At 41.0% G+C, this 15,127-nt stretch overlaps 1 protein-coding gene across 21 annotated transcripts in view; it reads left to right on the forward strand.

Moving 5' to 3' along the window:
• Positions 1–15,127, forward strand: part of GRIP1 (glutamate receptor interacting protein 1) — a 344,378-nt gene that overhangs the window by 273,330 nt on the left and 55,921 nt on the right. For all 21 annotated transcript variants that reach the window (XM_083463371.1, XM_083463364.1, XM_083463367.1 and 18 more), the window contains 4 exons: positions 6,439–6,574; positions 8,513–8,658; positions 10,894–10,977; positions 12,223–12,298. In XM_083463371.1, coding sequence (XP_083319497.1) covers positions 6,439–6,574; positions 8,513–8,658; positions 10,894–10,977; positions 12,223–12,298 — 442 coding nt within the window. The remainder of the gene's footprint in view (positions 1–6,438; positions 6,575–8,512; positions 8,659–10,893; positions 10,978–12,222; positions 12,299–15,127) is intronic.

Consider the following 15,127-nt stretch of genomic DNA (forward strand, 5'->3'; position numbering starts at 1 on the left):
TCCAAGGTCTGGTTCATGTACTTTTCCATACATCAATCAGAAAAGCTGCACAGACAGTAAAACTTAGTTTAGTTACAAAGCAGTGAAAGTTCCTAAATTATTGGTATAGGAACTCAAGAGAGCCATGTAACTGAGCTGGAGTGAGCAGTTCAAGCTTCTTCACATGTTGAGTTTCTAAGGTAGACTTAGGGTGAACAATAGGCTTTATTACCTATTTACTCCCGAAGTAAAAGGAAATGACATAGGTAATTCTAGCAGAATAGTTTACTCTATGTAACCCCTTCATGCTTTAATTAGACCTAAGCATGTTGGTTATTAGGAGACTGGTTATCCCACAATACTCAAGCTAGTAGTGGATTAGAAGACTTATTCCTGCAGAGTGGAAATCAAAATCAAGAGAAGTTTCAAAATGGTTCCAATGGCAGATACGGCAAGATAGTGGAAAGAAGTACAGCAGTGATTGTCAGGTGACTAAGAAGGAACTGTTACAAATTATTCTTTGCTAAAATGTCTCTTACGCATGGAAGTATATTTCCATTCTCGGATGAATGCCTTTATGAAGGTAGATGCTGCCTTTCATTTGTATATTAGATTCTACAATCTTAAGAGAAGAGACAAGTTCCGTATATGAGAGAAGCAGGGCCAGACAGAATTACTGCTGATAGTTTGGGAAATGAATTTGAGGCTGAATATTTGGGTTTTGGCACTATCAAACCCTGCTCCAAAACTTGTGAAAGCCACAGCAAAATTAGCTGTGTTTTCCGTTACTGTACAGCATGTTCAACCTGGACTACACAATTTTCATTGCTGTCACGCTATTATCAACAGTAGTCTGTGCCTCCCTTTCTTTCCAGATAAAATCAACCAGTTAGAACAATATATTATGCAAACACGAGCTCTGCTCAGAGAGAATCAAGTGCTAATGCTTCCGATTAATTTTAAAATCCTGTTCTGGAAGAGATCCATTGGAGATAATAGGGGAGAGTGGTCCCTAACTGAGACCTGTCAAAATTTTGACAAGCGTTTGGTACTTTTGAGTTGATATTTTACAGAAAGATGGTTAGAATTAATGGGGTATAATAGCACCAAAAATATTACTATCCTACCTTTTTTTCTTAGATGGCTCTTCCTAGAAGTTAATATATTTTTAATGCAAATATCCCTTATTCCTCTATTGCTGAGAATTCCTTTTTTTGTGTGTGTTCTAATCTGATAACCATTACAATTTCTTGGCTAATTTTATGAAATCGAAAACGCAATATTTGGTGATGAGCAGTCCTGTGTAAGAAGTTAGCACATGTCAGATCCTTTTAACAGAGGATTGTGGGCTGACCGCAGGACACCCCCCTCTTTAGCGCTGGTTGGGGGGGTGTCCGGCTTCACAATGGAGTATGGCTCCACGGTCACCCCAGGGAGGTGCTTCAATGGGAGCGCAGGGAGAGCTGTGGGGCCTATTTAGACTGCAGCCCGATGCTCATGTGTCATTGTGTCTTTATTTCCCAAGGGGGCTGGATTGTGGCCCTGACGCGCAAGCGAAAGACTACGTCTATCTTCAGTCTTCCTTGCCATTAGCTCATTACGCTTATGCAGAACCTCAGGGAGCAAGTACAGAATCTGATTAGAAAGTAAAAGTATAAGTTAGACGTGCAGGAATCCCTAAATTATAGATTTCTCCACCTCTTCTCAAATGCATTTAAACATATTTAAATGGGAAATCTTTCTGGGTGCAAAATACTGTTAGCAGCTAGGGCCCCATCTGCAATATACCGGTACATTTAAAGCCATCTTGTTCAGCCATGACTCCCCTCCCAACCAAATCCTGAGAACTGTTGCTTGTTAAGGATGCTGAGAGTTGTTAAAGGTAAAGGGACCCCTGACCATTGGGTCCAGTCGTGCCCGACTTGGGGGTTGCGTGCTCATCTTGCTCTATAGGCCGAGGGAGCCGGTGTTTGTGCACAGACAGCTTCCGGGTCATGTGGCCAGCAAGATTAAGCCGCTTCTGGCAAACCAGAGCAGCACACGGAAACGCTGTTTACCTTCCCGCCGGAGTGGTACCTATTTATCTACTTGCACATTGACGTGCTTTCGAACTGCTGGGTTGGAAGGAGCAGGGACTGAGCAACGGGAGCTCACCCCGTCGCGGGGATTTGAACCGCCGACCTTCTGATCGGCAAGTCCTAGGCTCTGTGGTTTAACCCACAGCGCCACCTGCATCCCTTTGCTGAGAGTTGTTAGGAGCTTCCTATTCCCCTCACAGAGCAACAATTCCCAGAGTGGTGTTACAATAAATTCCTCTTCCCTAATGTACTCTGGGAATCGTAGCTTCATGAGGGGAATAGGGGTCTTCAGAGGAAGCCATGACTGCTTAAAGTTATATTATACTGCTTTAAATGTACAGTACAGAAAGGGCCAAAAATGTTTAGCATTTCTGGGGTGCAGCACATTCTAATGTTAACTACCATTTTGCTTTCAAGTTTCTTGTGTCTTATTTTAGTTTTGGAGCAACCTTCATTTGAATCCTTTAATGGTAGGGATCTTAGATGTGGATTCCAATTCAAAATGTGATGCGCCGTTTATTTAAATCTTTGAATTTGGAGGAGATTAAAAATCCCAGCCACCGTTCCCAAATTGACTTTGAGAAAATATCAAGCTGCAATTGATGGAATATTATCTGTGCTTTAAAAATCCTAAATGTAAGACTTCTCCCAGTGCTTCCAGCCATTGTCTGTATATTTTCTATTTTGTTTTTTAATTGGAAAGATAAAGTTATCGCTGTTTGTTTAGAAATCATTCTTCACTTGTTTTATCGCTAGACTAGAATATGTTTATATTGAGTATGCCTTGCAAGAAAACACCTTATGAATTATTTTAAAGCTCTTTTTTGCTCCTTTGTTCTGTTCTAGGTCTCTTGAAATGTTTTGCTGCAAACCCTTTTCTGTGCACGAATTGTATCACTCATTTTTCAAGAAAAGGTTATCCTTTTATGCAGAACAACAAAAACTATTATTATTATTATTTACTTGGATATTAGTCTCTCTTTGTTCTGTGCATAGGATTCCAACCTGAGTCTGAAATGAATGAGTATATTGTGACCTGATAATTGAGCTAACAAGCATTTGTATATATGTCCTCTCAAGTGATATTTACTAGGGGGTAGGGAAAATATAGGAACAAAGGCATTAGCTCTGATTTTAAAGCCCACAACTTCTTAAAAAATCAGAAAATTGAATTACCTGGTATAAACGGAAGGTTGCTGCACACTGTTCAAATGGAGTTCAGCCACGTTACATGTAAACATTTTCAAGGACTCGTACCTTTATGCTAAGCCTTACAATTGATTACATATGAGAGTTCTCAGAGTGGTTTGGGTCAACAAAGATGTGCAGAAAGTAAACGATGAGCGGAACAGAGAATTGTTGCCACAGCATCTGAATTTATAAACAACAAGGCAAGGGGGTTGCACTCAAATTAGTCATACTAAGAGTAGACCAATTGAAATTAATGGCCCTAAGTAAGCCATCGCCATTAATTCCAGTGGATCTGCTCAGAGTATGGCTTAGTTGTTGTTTAGTCGTTTAGTCGTGTCCGACTCTTCGTGACCCCGTGGACCAGAGCACGCCAGGCACTTCTGTCTTCCACTGCCTCCCGCAGTTTGGTCAAACTCATGCTGGTAGCTTCGAGAACACTATCCAACCATCTCGTCCTCTGCCGTCCCCTTCTCCTTGTGCCCTTCATCTTTCCCAATATCAGGGTCTTTTCCAGGGAGTCTTCTCTTCTCATGAGGTGGCCAAAGTATTGGAGCCTCAGCTTCAGGATCTGTCCTTCCAGTGAGCACTCAGGGCTGATTTCCTTCAGAATGGATCGGTTTGATCTTCTTGCAGTCCACGGGACTCTCAAGAGTCTCCTCCAGCACCCTAATTCAAAAGCATCAATTCTTTGGCGATCAGCCTTCTTTATGGTCCAGCTCTCACTTCCATACATCACTACTGGGAAAACCATGGCTTTAACTATACGGACCTTTGTAGGCAAGGTGATGTCTCTGCTTTTTAAGATGCTGTCTAGGTTTGTCATTGCTTTTCTCCCATGGCTTAGTTGGGTGCAACCCAAGAATAAGGGCAGGTTTCTCTATAACAGAAAAATGCAGAAGAGACAGGTGTGAGTTGAGGTGCTTTCTCTCTACTTGCTGTAGTGTTTTTTTTACAAACCTGCTCAACTTATTAAGGTGACACAATCACACACACACACACACACACACACCCTGCCCCCAAATTAAAAATGCAACAAAACTTTTCCCTTTCCCCTCTAGTTAGCTAAAGTGTATTATATGTCAAAGCCCTGAAGAGAGAACTCCAGCTCCCTAAGGAAAATAGCATCTTATTGTTTGGGTCTTATCAAGTGCCAGGCTATGCAAAACCATAGGGGTTTTTTGTGTAAATTAAGCTGAGCAAAGCAGAGTTGGCACAGCATCTGAAATTAAGAAAGGCTCATTCACGATAATCAGGGCTGAAGACAGGATTTGCTTGTTTTACAGTGCTCTGAGATGTATTCATTAGGGAATCAGTTCTGCTCATGTATGCACAATTTTTGCAGCTACCACACAATTATGTCATCGTCAAAATGTCATCCTGTGTCCCCCACGCCCCTTAATCCTGACTTATTCTTTCCAAGGAAACTCTGTCAAAGTTAACAGTTCTGTTGTCTGTGACCTGTTTGCGATACCTGAATGTGTCATTCTCAGCATCTTTGGTTCTGAGGCTTCTTGTAGACCTAGATTCCTCTCCCCTTGCCTTTTGTGCTGATTTGAGTCATAGAGTCATAGAAGAGTCATAGAATTGTAGAGTTGGAAGGGACCTTGAGGATCATCGAGTCCAACCCCCTGCAGTGCAGGAATATGCAGCTGTCCCATACGGGGATCAAACCTGCAACCTTCGCATTGTCAGCACCACGCTCTAACCAACTGAGCTATCCTTTGTATTTGTAGCCATGCCACCACATTCTGTCCTAATTCCTTTTTTTAAAAAAAAATGATTACAGATTTCCCTTCCTCTGCTTCTTAGCCCTCAGTAGTTTGCCTTCCGTATGTTACAGCAGCAGCATATGGTCAAAGGAATGTTTCCATACAGGTGTTGCAAATTTGCCCAGGTGTAGATACAGTGGTACCTCGGGTTAAGTACTTAATTCGTTCCGGAGGTCTGTCCTTCACCTGAAACTGTTCTTAACCTAAAGCACCACTTTAGCTAATGGGGCCTCCTGCTGCTACCGCACTGCCGGAGCACGATTTCTGTTCTCATCCTGAAGCAAAGTTCTTAACCTGAAGCACTATTTCTGGGTTAGCGGAGTCTGTAACCTGAAGCGTATGTAACCTGAAGCGTATGTAACCCGAGGTACCACTGTACTGTTTTCCCACTAGGAGAAGGCAGAGGCTACACCCTTCCCTCCTCCCCTTCAGTCAAGATATAGACTCACCCAGTGCCTAACTACCTCACAAAGTTGTGATGATTGCTATGAGGTAGGTGAAAACCAGATGGCCAATGCCAAATGGAAAATTCCTACCTGGCCCCCAAATGCAGTGTCCAGCTTGATCCATAATGGACTTACCCAAAGTGTTTGTTGTCTCAATACCTGGCTGCAACGCTGTTCACACTTACCTGAGATAGGTTTGGTGGACTCAATTGAATGTGCATCTGAGTAGACATCTATGGATTGTACTTCCCTTAAGGCACAAAATGTCACTATACTTCATTTAGCACATGTGAAAAGGGGAAGGAGGGGCAAATTAGTATTCCAAACTTTATATGTTATTAAGCATAAATGGGTTTTTCAGATTTAAGTGCTAAGGTTCAAAAGTCAGCCGCAGTCATTTTATTATGCAAGAACTTAGCGAAACAAATCATTATCTAAATAAGCTCTCTGAGATGGTTATCATTTATGTCAAGAGTGCTATGCACTTAAGCACACTTAGCTCTTTGTTGGCGTGTGACCTTAAGGTATAAGGTAATTTCTTCACCACAAACTTTGGGGAAATGACTGATACCTGATTTGGTTCTGAGTGCTAAATCATTTTAAGCTCAACCTTAGCTTTTCTTTTATTTCATAAAATTTATATGCCTTATTTATATGCCTCTTTATTGTAGGAGAAACCTCAAAGTGTTCTTTTTATTTAAAAAAAAAATTATTCAAAGCCAAACATAACAAAGAGCCTTGTGGCAATATGAAGACTAACAAATGTATGACAGCATGAGCTTTCATGGGCAATAGCCTACTTCGCCACTGGTAACTACTAAGGGTTAGTAAATACGTTCTCAGCTCCTGAACCAATAGTAATCCAAAAAAAGCAAACATTTCTGGTATTACAACTTTTTCTAAAAATTAAAATTAAACACTAAAATCTTTTATACTGTTTAAAGTTCTAAAATGCTAATCATTTTCTTTCAACAGAGGAATTCAAGGGCTCAACACTAGTTGAATTAATGAAGAAAGAAGGCACAACTTTGGGGCTTACAGTGTCTGGTGGAATTGACAAGGATGGTAAACCAAGAGTGTCCAACCTTCGTCAAGGAGGAATTGCCGCTCGGTAAATACTTCTCAAACCAAAAAGCAGAAATTTGTATGAAAGCCTTAAAAAAAATCCCAATAACAAATAAGAAAGATCTACTGATAACTTAAGGCTGGCATATCGGAACAGACACACAGAATGAAACCATTTTTTTGCACCATCTTCTCCCCTGCTTCCCTTGAATGGCTTATGCTTGAAATATCAAAGATCGTTTCAAGATAATTAATTTCCTTTGAATTTGATAATTAACATCGAGACCTATTTCACAGTTAAGAATGTGGTTTTAAAATATGCACAGGATATTTAGGTTGCAGTCTCCCATACAACTTCCTGGGAGTAAAGGTAAAGGTACCCCTGCCCGAACGGGCCAGTCATGTCCGACTCTGGGGTTGCGCGCCCATCTCGCTTAAGAGGCCGGGGGCCAGCGCTGTCCGGAGACACTTCCGGGTCACGTGGCCAGCATGACAAGCTGCATCTGGCGAGCCAGCACAGCACACGGAAACGCCATTTACCTTCCCGCTAGTAAGCGGTCCCTATTTATCTACTTGCACCCGGGAGTGCTTTCGAACTGCTAGGTTGGCAGGCAATGGGAGTAGGCCCCATTTAATTCAATGTTGCTTACTTCTGAGCAGAAATGTGTAGCATTGCATTGTTAGTGACTTGTGCAGAAGACCTCCTGCTATCAGCTGGCTGCAACTGGATAGCAACTGTTTATAAAGTAAAACAAAGAGTTAAGTGGATTGTATTCGAGCTAACTTGTCTAACTGGCAAGGTCTAAATATGACCGAGACAAGTTAATAACACAGTCCTGCACTATATTTCAAATCAAACTTCACTAAATCAATGAACTTGACTAAATAGGAGAGGAACCATAGCTACAGGACCCATGCAGCCATTAAGCAGGTTGGGGGGATACCAGCTCAGAAGCCCCCAAATCGGCACCCCCGTCACCAGCTTCGGAGGCAGTGGCAGCAGGGCAGGTTAGCCCTTTCTGTTTCGCCTCAAGTGGCAAAATGGGTTCTGCGGCCCCTGCCTAGCTCTGTGGTAGAATACAGCCACTCTAGGCAAGGGCAACCTGTTTCAGTCCTTAGTATCTACAGCATTTTCATGGAGGAGGTGATGTGAAAAATGCCAGCCTAAGACCCTCGAGAGCTGCTGCCAGTTTCTGTAGTCAACAGTGGGCTGCATACAAATAGTTAGATCTGGTATGGGGCATTTTCCTATGCTCCTAGTCTCTGGGGGCAGTGGCCTGCCTGTTCTTTGCCAGCAAATCTCCTTGCGCCGTGATGGCACTGCATAAATAAATAAAAAAATGCTGAATAGACTAGTATAATGCTATATTACCATTTGGATAATTAGTGTTCAGATAATTATATTTATTATTTTATTAAATTTGTATACTGCCCTATACCCATAGAACTCAGGGCCGGTATATTCTAAATAATATATTTTTTATTAAGAATAATGTGAAACAGTACAAAAGAGAAGGGATATTGGTCACCAGATTCAAAGCAAAATACAGTCATATTTTAACTTGTAAACATTGCAGGTCTTATCCAGCACATTTCAAAGTAATGTTGCTCTCTTTTTTGTTGTTCATTTCCCACATTTATTTTTAATTAGTTTACTAATTACAGCATAATACAGTAAAAAATAAAATAAAGCAGATGTTCAACTTGCCCATGTAACATTTCATTGTATGCTTACAGAACAATGCTAATAAATTATACGGGCACTTATTCTCCCCAGTATTCGTTATTCTAAGATGTGATTAAAAATACCATCTTTCTATGAATGTATTAACTCATCCATTTCCTTTAATATGTTAGCATGGATAAGAAAACAGTGATCCAGTTTCTTTCAGACTAGCTCAGGATGAAGTTACTTAATTATTAAGACAAAGTAAAAAACAATAACACAGTTTCACTGAAGAAGATCGTTGCATGTGTGTTGCAGGAGTGACCAACTGGATGTGGGAGACTACATCAAATCTGTGAATGGAATCAACCTGACAAAGTTCCGCCATGATGAGATCATCAGTTTGCTTAAAAACGTTGGCGAGCGAGTTGTATTAGAAGTGGAGTATGAGCTACCGCCAGTCTGTAAGTAATGAGCTCTAAACTGTGATAATTATGTGTGCAAAATACTCTTACGTGAGTGAGGTTAATGGGGATGTTCAACTGTTACTGGTTTTTCAAAACTGAAATAGTAAAAAAAAAAAAAAAAAGGTAAAGGACCTATGGACGGTTAAGTCCAGTCAAAGACGACTGGGGTTGCGGTGCTCATCTCGCTTTCAGGCCAAGGGAGCCGGCGTTTGTCCACAGACAGTTTTCCAGGTCATGTGGCCAGCATGGCTAAACTCTTTCTGGCACAACAGAACACCATGACAGAAACCAGAGCACAGGGAAATGCCATTTACTTTCCCGCCGCAGCAGTATCTATTTATCTACTTGCACTGGCGTGCTTTAGAACTGCTAGGTTGGCAGGAGCTGAGATGGAGCAACGGGAGCTCACTCCGTTGCGGGGATTCAAACTGCCGACCTTCCAATCGGCAAGCCCAAGAGGCTCAGTGGTTTAGACCACAGTGCCACCACATGCCATGGTTTGGAACGCTTAACACCTTCAGGTGCTGAAATTGGCTTTCTCCCCACCCCCAGCTCCCACTCTTTCTCTTCACATGATCCAGTTTCAGGTGCCTCATTGTTTTGTACTAACATGGCCATCACTATATGTTTAGCTTCACTCGTCTCAGTCGCTAGCGAATTGCCCATCTGTCTGACTGAGTTAGGATACGTGTGGATAAAAGAAGCTGTGGAAGAGTTGGTAACTTCAAGTTGTTTAGCCCCATCACAACATTCTCCTCAAAGAGCAGCACTTTACTCTTCTGTGTATTAATGAATGTTGGCCATTTACTTACATGGAAATAAGAAAAAGCGCTCACACCAGAAGCTAATACTGCACCCTGTGATTTCATTGTGTGGATTCCCCCCCCCCCACCCTAAACTAATTTTCTGTTTATTTTGTCCCATCGCACTCAGATCAGCTGGGAAGCAAGGCAGACCTTATTTGAAATGCATTCTTATCCTTTGTCCATACAGCCCTTTGTTGGCTTCTGTTTCTTGTTCATATGTACAAAACAAATGCGCAGTCATACATACAGAGAGGGAAATAAAATGACTTTATAGTCATTTCAGTGCATCCCAGTCATAAAAATTAGAGGTGCAACCCAGCACACCATTTCTGAAATCAATGGTACGTTCAGTTCTTATTGCTCAGCGGTGGATTGTGTGCAATTGATTGAACATATTTAGTTTTTAGGTCCTGGTCGTTGAATTAAATTTGATGTTTTTATTAACAATTCTGAACTTCAGTGCGCTGTTTATGATGTTCTTTGGTGTCAATAATTAAGCTTTGTGATCTGAATTAGGGGTTCTGATTAACTTAATCAACTGAGCATACGGTGAACTTCATAGGTTAAACGCATATATTTCGAATGTAACAACTCTGTTTACACTGTTAGGTTGCATGTGTGTGATTTTTGTCCACTGAATCGAAAAATGAGTCTGTCACGCTGCATTACAGTTACAACCATAACTGTTCATTTAAGTTTTCAGAATTTCTGACCTTGTACAAGTATATCTTGTAATGAAACTGAATGATCGGTGTCTAGCTATTACTGTCAACAAAGGACACAATTCCTTGTCATGCCATACTTCTTTTTACCATTCTCTTTCTCCTTTCCTCTCAGGTACACCCACACACACCAGTGTTGTCTATGAATAAGAGGGTATTAGAAATGAAGACTCTTGTGTTCAATTGCTAGCTCAGCAATACTGGCAGACATCTCAGTTGCAGCTTCTTGGCTGTAGAATTGGAAATGTAGTACTCTGGGTTATAGGAATATTTTGAGGCTGACAAGATATAAATAGTATCCTGAAGGTTATATATATATTCTGCATTGCTGTTCATTACTCTAATGCTGATATCTAGCAAGACTGATTTCAAAGATCAATCAATCTATCAATCAGAAAACACCTGAAGAGCTAAATACAGCCTTAGTTCTTCCAAGATTTACAATTCTATAAGCTTATACTTATAGGGCAGAGGAGTAAGATTATTAAAACCATTGTTTAAACACAGAAACCTGTCTCAAATTGTGTCAGGCAGCATGGCTCTGTCGAAACCTCTCAGAAGCTGATTCTTCCTGTATTTTAGGGGGGCTTTTTTCTAAATCTAAATCTGAATGAATTTATTATATTAGAAGTACTTCACTAATGACTGTAAATGTTTTTATTATTGTACATAGTATAATTGGAAAACTTGTTTTAATTTTTCAGCTGTACAGGGTTCAGGTCTCGTTTTTAGAACTGTGGAGGTTACTTTACATAAAGAAGGGAACACTTTTGGGTTTGTAATAAGAGGTAAGCTCTTCCAAACACTTCATTTCTCGAGCTTTCTGTCCCTTATAAGCCTTTTCTGTCTACCATTCCCCTTTCTCTCCACCTGTTTGTCCCACAGCAGAGCTGGTAAATATGTCCCTTGTCCTACACAGTTTAAGAATCACAGTTCTTACTGTTAGTTGTATTCTAATATCTAGATTAAGGCAAGTAAAGTGAGCATTTGCCAATATTTGACTCCTTGAACCTTGTTTTTTAAAAAGGTTTATTATTTACATTTTTATTCCACCTTTCTGCCCATGGCAGTCTGACAATCTGAATATAAACACAACAAGCAATAAAATACTATGTAGCAACATATAAACAGAAGAAGTAAGCACCAGTCAGTACCATACCCAAAAATAATAAAACAATAAAAATTGAAAGTAACTTCATGTCTATATTACTGTAATATGCTCTATATGTGGGACGACCCTTGAAGACAGTCCAGACACATCTGTTTACTCAGGACTTCGGCAGAATTTAATTGGATTGTGCAAGGCTGTACGGGTTATTATTGACTCTTCGGCTTCATTTTTCCCCAAGTGCAGGTTTTTTAAGAGATCTTGGTTGTTTCATTGTAGGTTTTAGCATTTTAATTGTGTTTAATGCTTGTAAACGACTGTGGGGTCTACATGGATGAAGAACAGTTTTGAAATTCCAGAAATAAATAAAACAAAATAAACAGAGAGAGATCACCTGTCTAAGTAAGAATAATACTGGACAGAGATCAAGACACGCACCCCTATAATTCTAAAAACAGGATGCACCCAATGAAAAGACCCTCTCCCATATCCCTGCCTCAGATGTTGACAGGAATACGAGAAGTATCTCTTTTTGTAGATCTCAGAATTCAGGCAGGCTCATAAAGGAAAGGGCTGTCTGTATGGTAACTACTTCCGACCTACATAGGTTGCATATATTGATTTCAGTATTTACTGTCCTGCTCCAATTTTTCAGCTTGAAATTAATATGATGAGAATTTAGCCATCACAAAGTACCATTTCTTTGCTTTCGGTGGGACTTGGGCACAGCTAACCTGAGCTGGATAGTGTTCAGCCAGCCCCCCTGAACTAACCACAGAGTTACTTCACTGGCCTTGAAGTTGGGCGGTTTATTGGGGATGGGAAGAGGGTTTTCTGTTAGTGTCTGCTGCAGATTTTTCAGGGTGGTTGCTTTGGAAGTGACAAGGAGTAGCAAGAAGATACCAATTTCATTCTCTTTTCCTAGGTGGAGCACATGATGACAGAAATAAATCTCGTCCTGTTGTAATAACATGTGTTAGACCTGGAGGACCTGCTGACAGGTACAATCCGTCTTCTGCAGAACATGTACACACACACATACATATACGAGAGAAAAGGATATACAAAAAGCTAAAGGATAAATTGTTTGGTGGGAGGTGCCAGTTAAGACAGATATCTGCAAAGCACAATAGACACATTCGTGTCTTATCCATTGTGCCTTATAAATTATACATTTTATTGTATTAGTAATAATAGGTATTGGACAAGACTACATGGAGTGAATTTTAATTGAGAGACTCAGCTTGTTTTGTTAAGTAGGGTTTAATCATTTCTGAATGCCTCAAGAGGAATAGAACACACTTTGCAGTATGCAAATTTAGTTTATCTTGTAACTTTCCTATTGTTAAGCTTTAAGGTGTTTTTTCCTATCATTTCAAGATTTTTTCTTTCAGTTTTGGAAGAAGGGTTCTGTATTAATTTTTAATGTCCAAACACTAACTCCTTGCAGGTTTTGTTGGTACTTTACTTAATACATATTTAATAGTAGTAGTTGTCATTGTCATCACAGAATTTATATCCTGCCTTTTCTCTAGGGAGGTCAAGGCACCACATATCCCCATCCCCCTTTTTTATTTTCACAAGAATCCTGGGAGTGATATTAGGCTGAGATGTAGACCAAACATCACCCAGTGGGCTTTGTAGTTGAGTGGGAATTTAGCTTAAGGGTCTTCTAGTGCATGTAAACATTTTGGAGGGGGCAGAAATCTGAAATCTCTTAATAATGCCATTGATTTTTCTTGTGAAGAACGTTTTTTTGCAGTCAACCAAGATGATTCAGTGATTCTTTGTGATTGCTCTAGCTCACTTGCCATTCTGCTCAGTCATAAGCCACCTTTGTGTTTGCTAAGAGCATATCCTTCATAGATGTTGATGAGGAGTCTCTCCCCTCCCCCTGTTTTTTATGCCTGCATGCACATCACATTTGGAATGGGGCAAATACTATGAAAGACAAGTAGTTTGGGAAATCTCTTTCTTGCATCTTCTTTTATAGCTGAGAGCATGTTGTGATCCATACCAAGGCCAGAAAAAAACACTAGTCAATTTCCTTTCAACTCGCAAGGGAGGAAATCAAGAACTTGAAAAATTGGCTGTGAAGTTAATGAGCCTTTCACTGTTTACAACTTCCCCCTGATAAACAGGGATGGGGAACCGGTGGCCCTTCAGATGTTGTTGGACTCCAACTTCCAACCCCTAACCACCATGCCCAACTGTCATGACCCATGCATGCTGTCGTCCTATAATATTTGGAGGACACCAGGTTCCTCACCACTGCTTAAAATTTTGACTATGACAGGTTGATATTATAGATTGCTATCTTTCATACCAGCCACAGATATTGGCTAAGGGCACTCCTGTAGTGTGGCAATGAAACATTCAAGGGCAAACTTATACTTCCCACTGCTCCCAATTCAACATGTTAGAAGGGATGACAAAGTGTTTCATAGGTTGCCTAACCTGGTGTCCTTTAGATACTTTGGAGAGGTCTACAGCTTCCAGCATCTCTGACCACTAGCCATGTTGGCTGGGTCTGACATTGTGCTGCAAAATTTACGGAAAGCGCCAACCAGGTTGAGGACGGCTGGCTTATACAGTAGTTGTTGTTGTTTAGTCGTTTAGTCATGTCCGACTCTTTGTGACCCCATTGGACCAGAACACGCCAGGCACTCCTGTCTTCCACTGCCTCCCACAATTTGGTCAGACTCAAGTTGATAGATTCAAGAACACTATCCAACCATCTCATCCTCTGTCGTCCCCTTTCTCCTTGTGCCCTCCATCTTTCCCAACATCAGGGTCTTTTCCAGGGAGTCTTCTCTTCTCATGAGGTGGCCAAAGTATTGGAGCCTCAGCTTCATGATCTGTTCTTCCAGTGAGCACTCAGGGCTGATTTCCTTAAGAATAGAGAGGTTTGATCTTCTTGCAGTCCATGGGACTCTCAAGAGTCTCCTCCAGCACCATAATTCAAAAGCATCAATTCTTTGGCGATCAGCCTTCTTTATGGTCCAGCTCTCACTTCCATACATCACTACAGTGGTGCCTCGCAAGACGAAATTAATTCGTTCTGCGAGTTTTTTCGTCTAGTGAATTTTTCGTCTTGCGAAGCATGGTGTTGGAAAAGTTTTGGAAAAGCTTCAAAAATCGCCAAAAGCCTCAAAAAAGGCTACCACGCCATGTTTTATGAGTTGCTCCTCGAAGTCAAGTCACAACTGTATTAACGGTGTTAAGAAAAAGGAAACAAACTTGCAAAAAATGCAAGACGTTTTTGTCTTGCGAAGCAAGCCCATAGGGAAATTCGTCTTGCGAAGCAGCTCAAAAACTGCAAAACCCTTTCGTCTAGCGAGTTTTTCGTCTTGCGAGGCATTCGTCTTGCGGGGCACCACTGTACTGGGAAAACCATAGCTTTAACTATACGGACCTTTGTCGGCAAGGTGATGTCTCTGTTTTTTAAGATGCTGTCTAGGTTTGTCATTGCTTTTCTCCCAAGAAGCAGGTGTCTTTTAATGTCATGACTGCTGTCACCATCTGCAGTGATCATGGAGCCCAAGAAAGTAAAATCTCTCACAGTAGTAGGAAGTACTAAATGTTCCTGTAATCATATTATTCTGGCCCTCTGCACATGGCAACAGGGAAATTGCCGTGGCCACCTAGATTTTGCTACAGGAGATGCCTCCAGATATTGGTTATAAAGCAATGTGGATGCCTTGGGCAGTTTAATTTGCGTCCTGAAGGTGACCTGAGACCGATTCACAATTCTGGAACCCATTTCCTGTTGGGAGGTGCCAAAACTGAAAACTCAGATATTCCAGGGTAGACTTTTATACTTAGCCTGG

The sequence above is a fragment of the Podarcis liolepis genome, assembly GCF_965112155.1.
Source record: "Podarcis liolepis genome assembly, chromosome: 10".
NCBI lineage: Eukaryota > Metazoa > Chordata > Lepidosauria > Squamata > Lacertidae > Podarcis > Podarcis liolepis.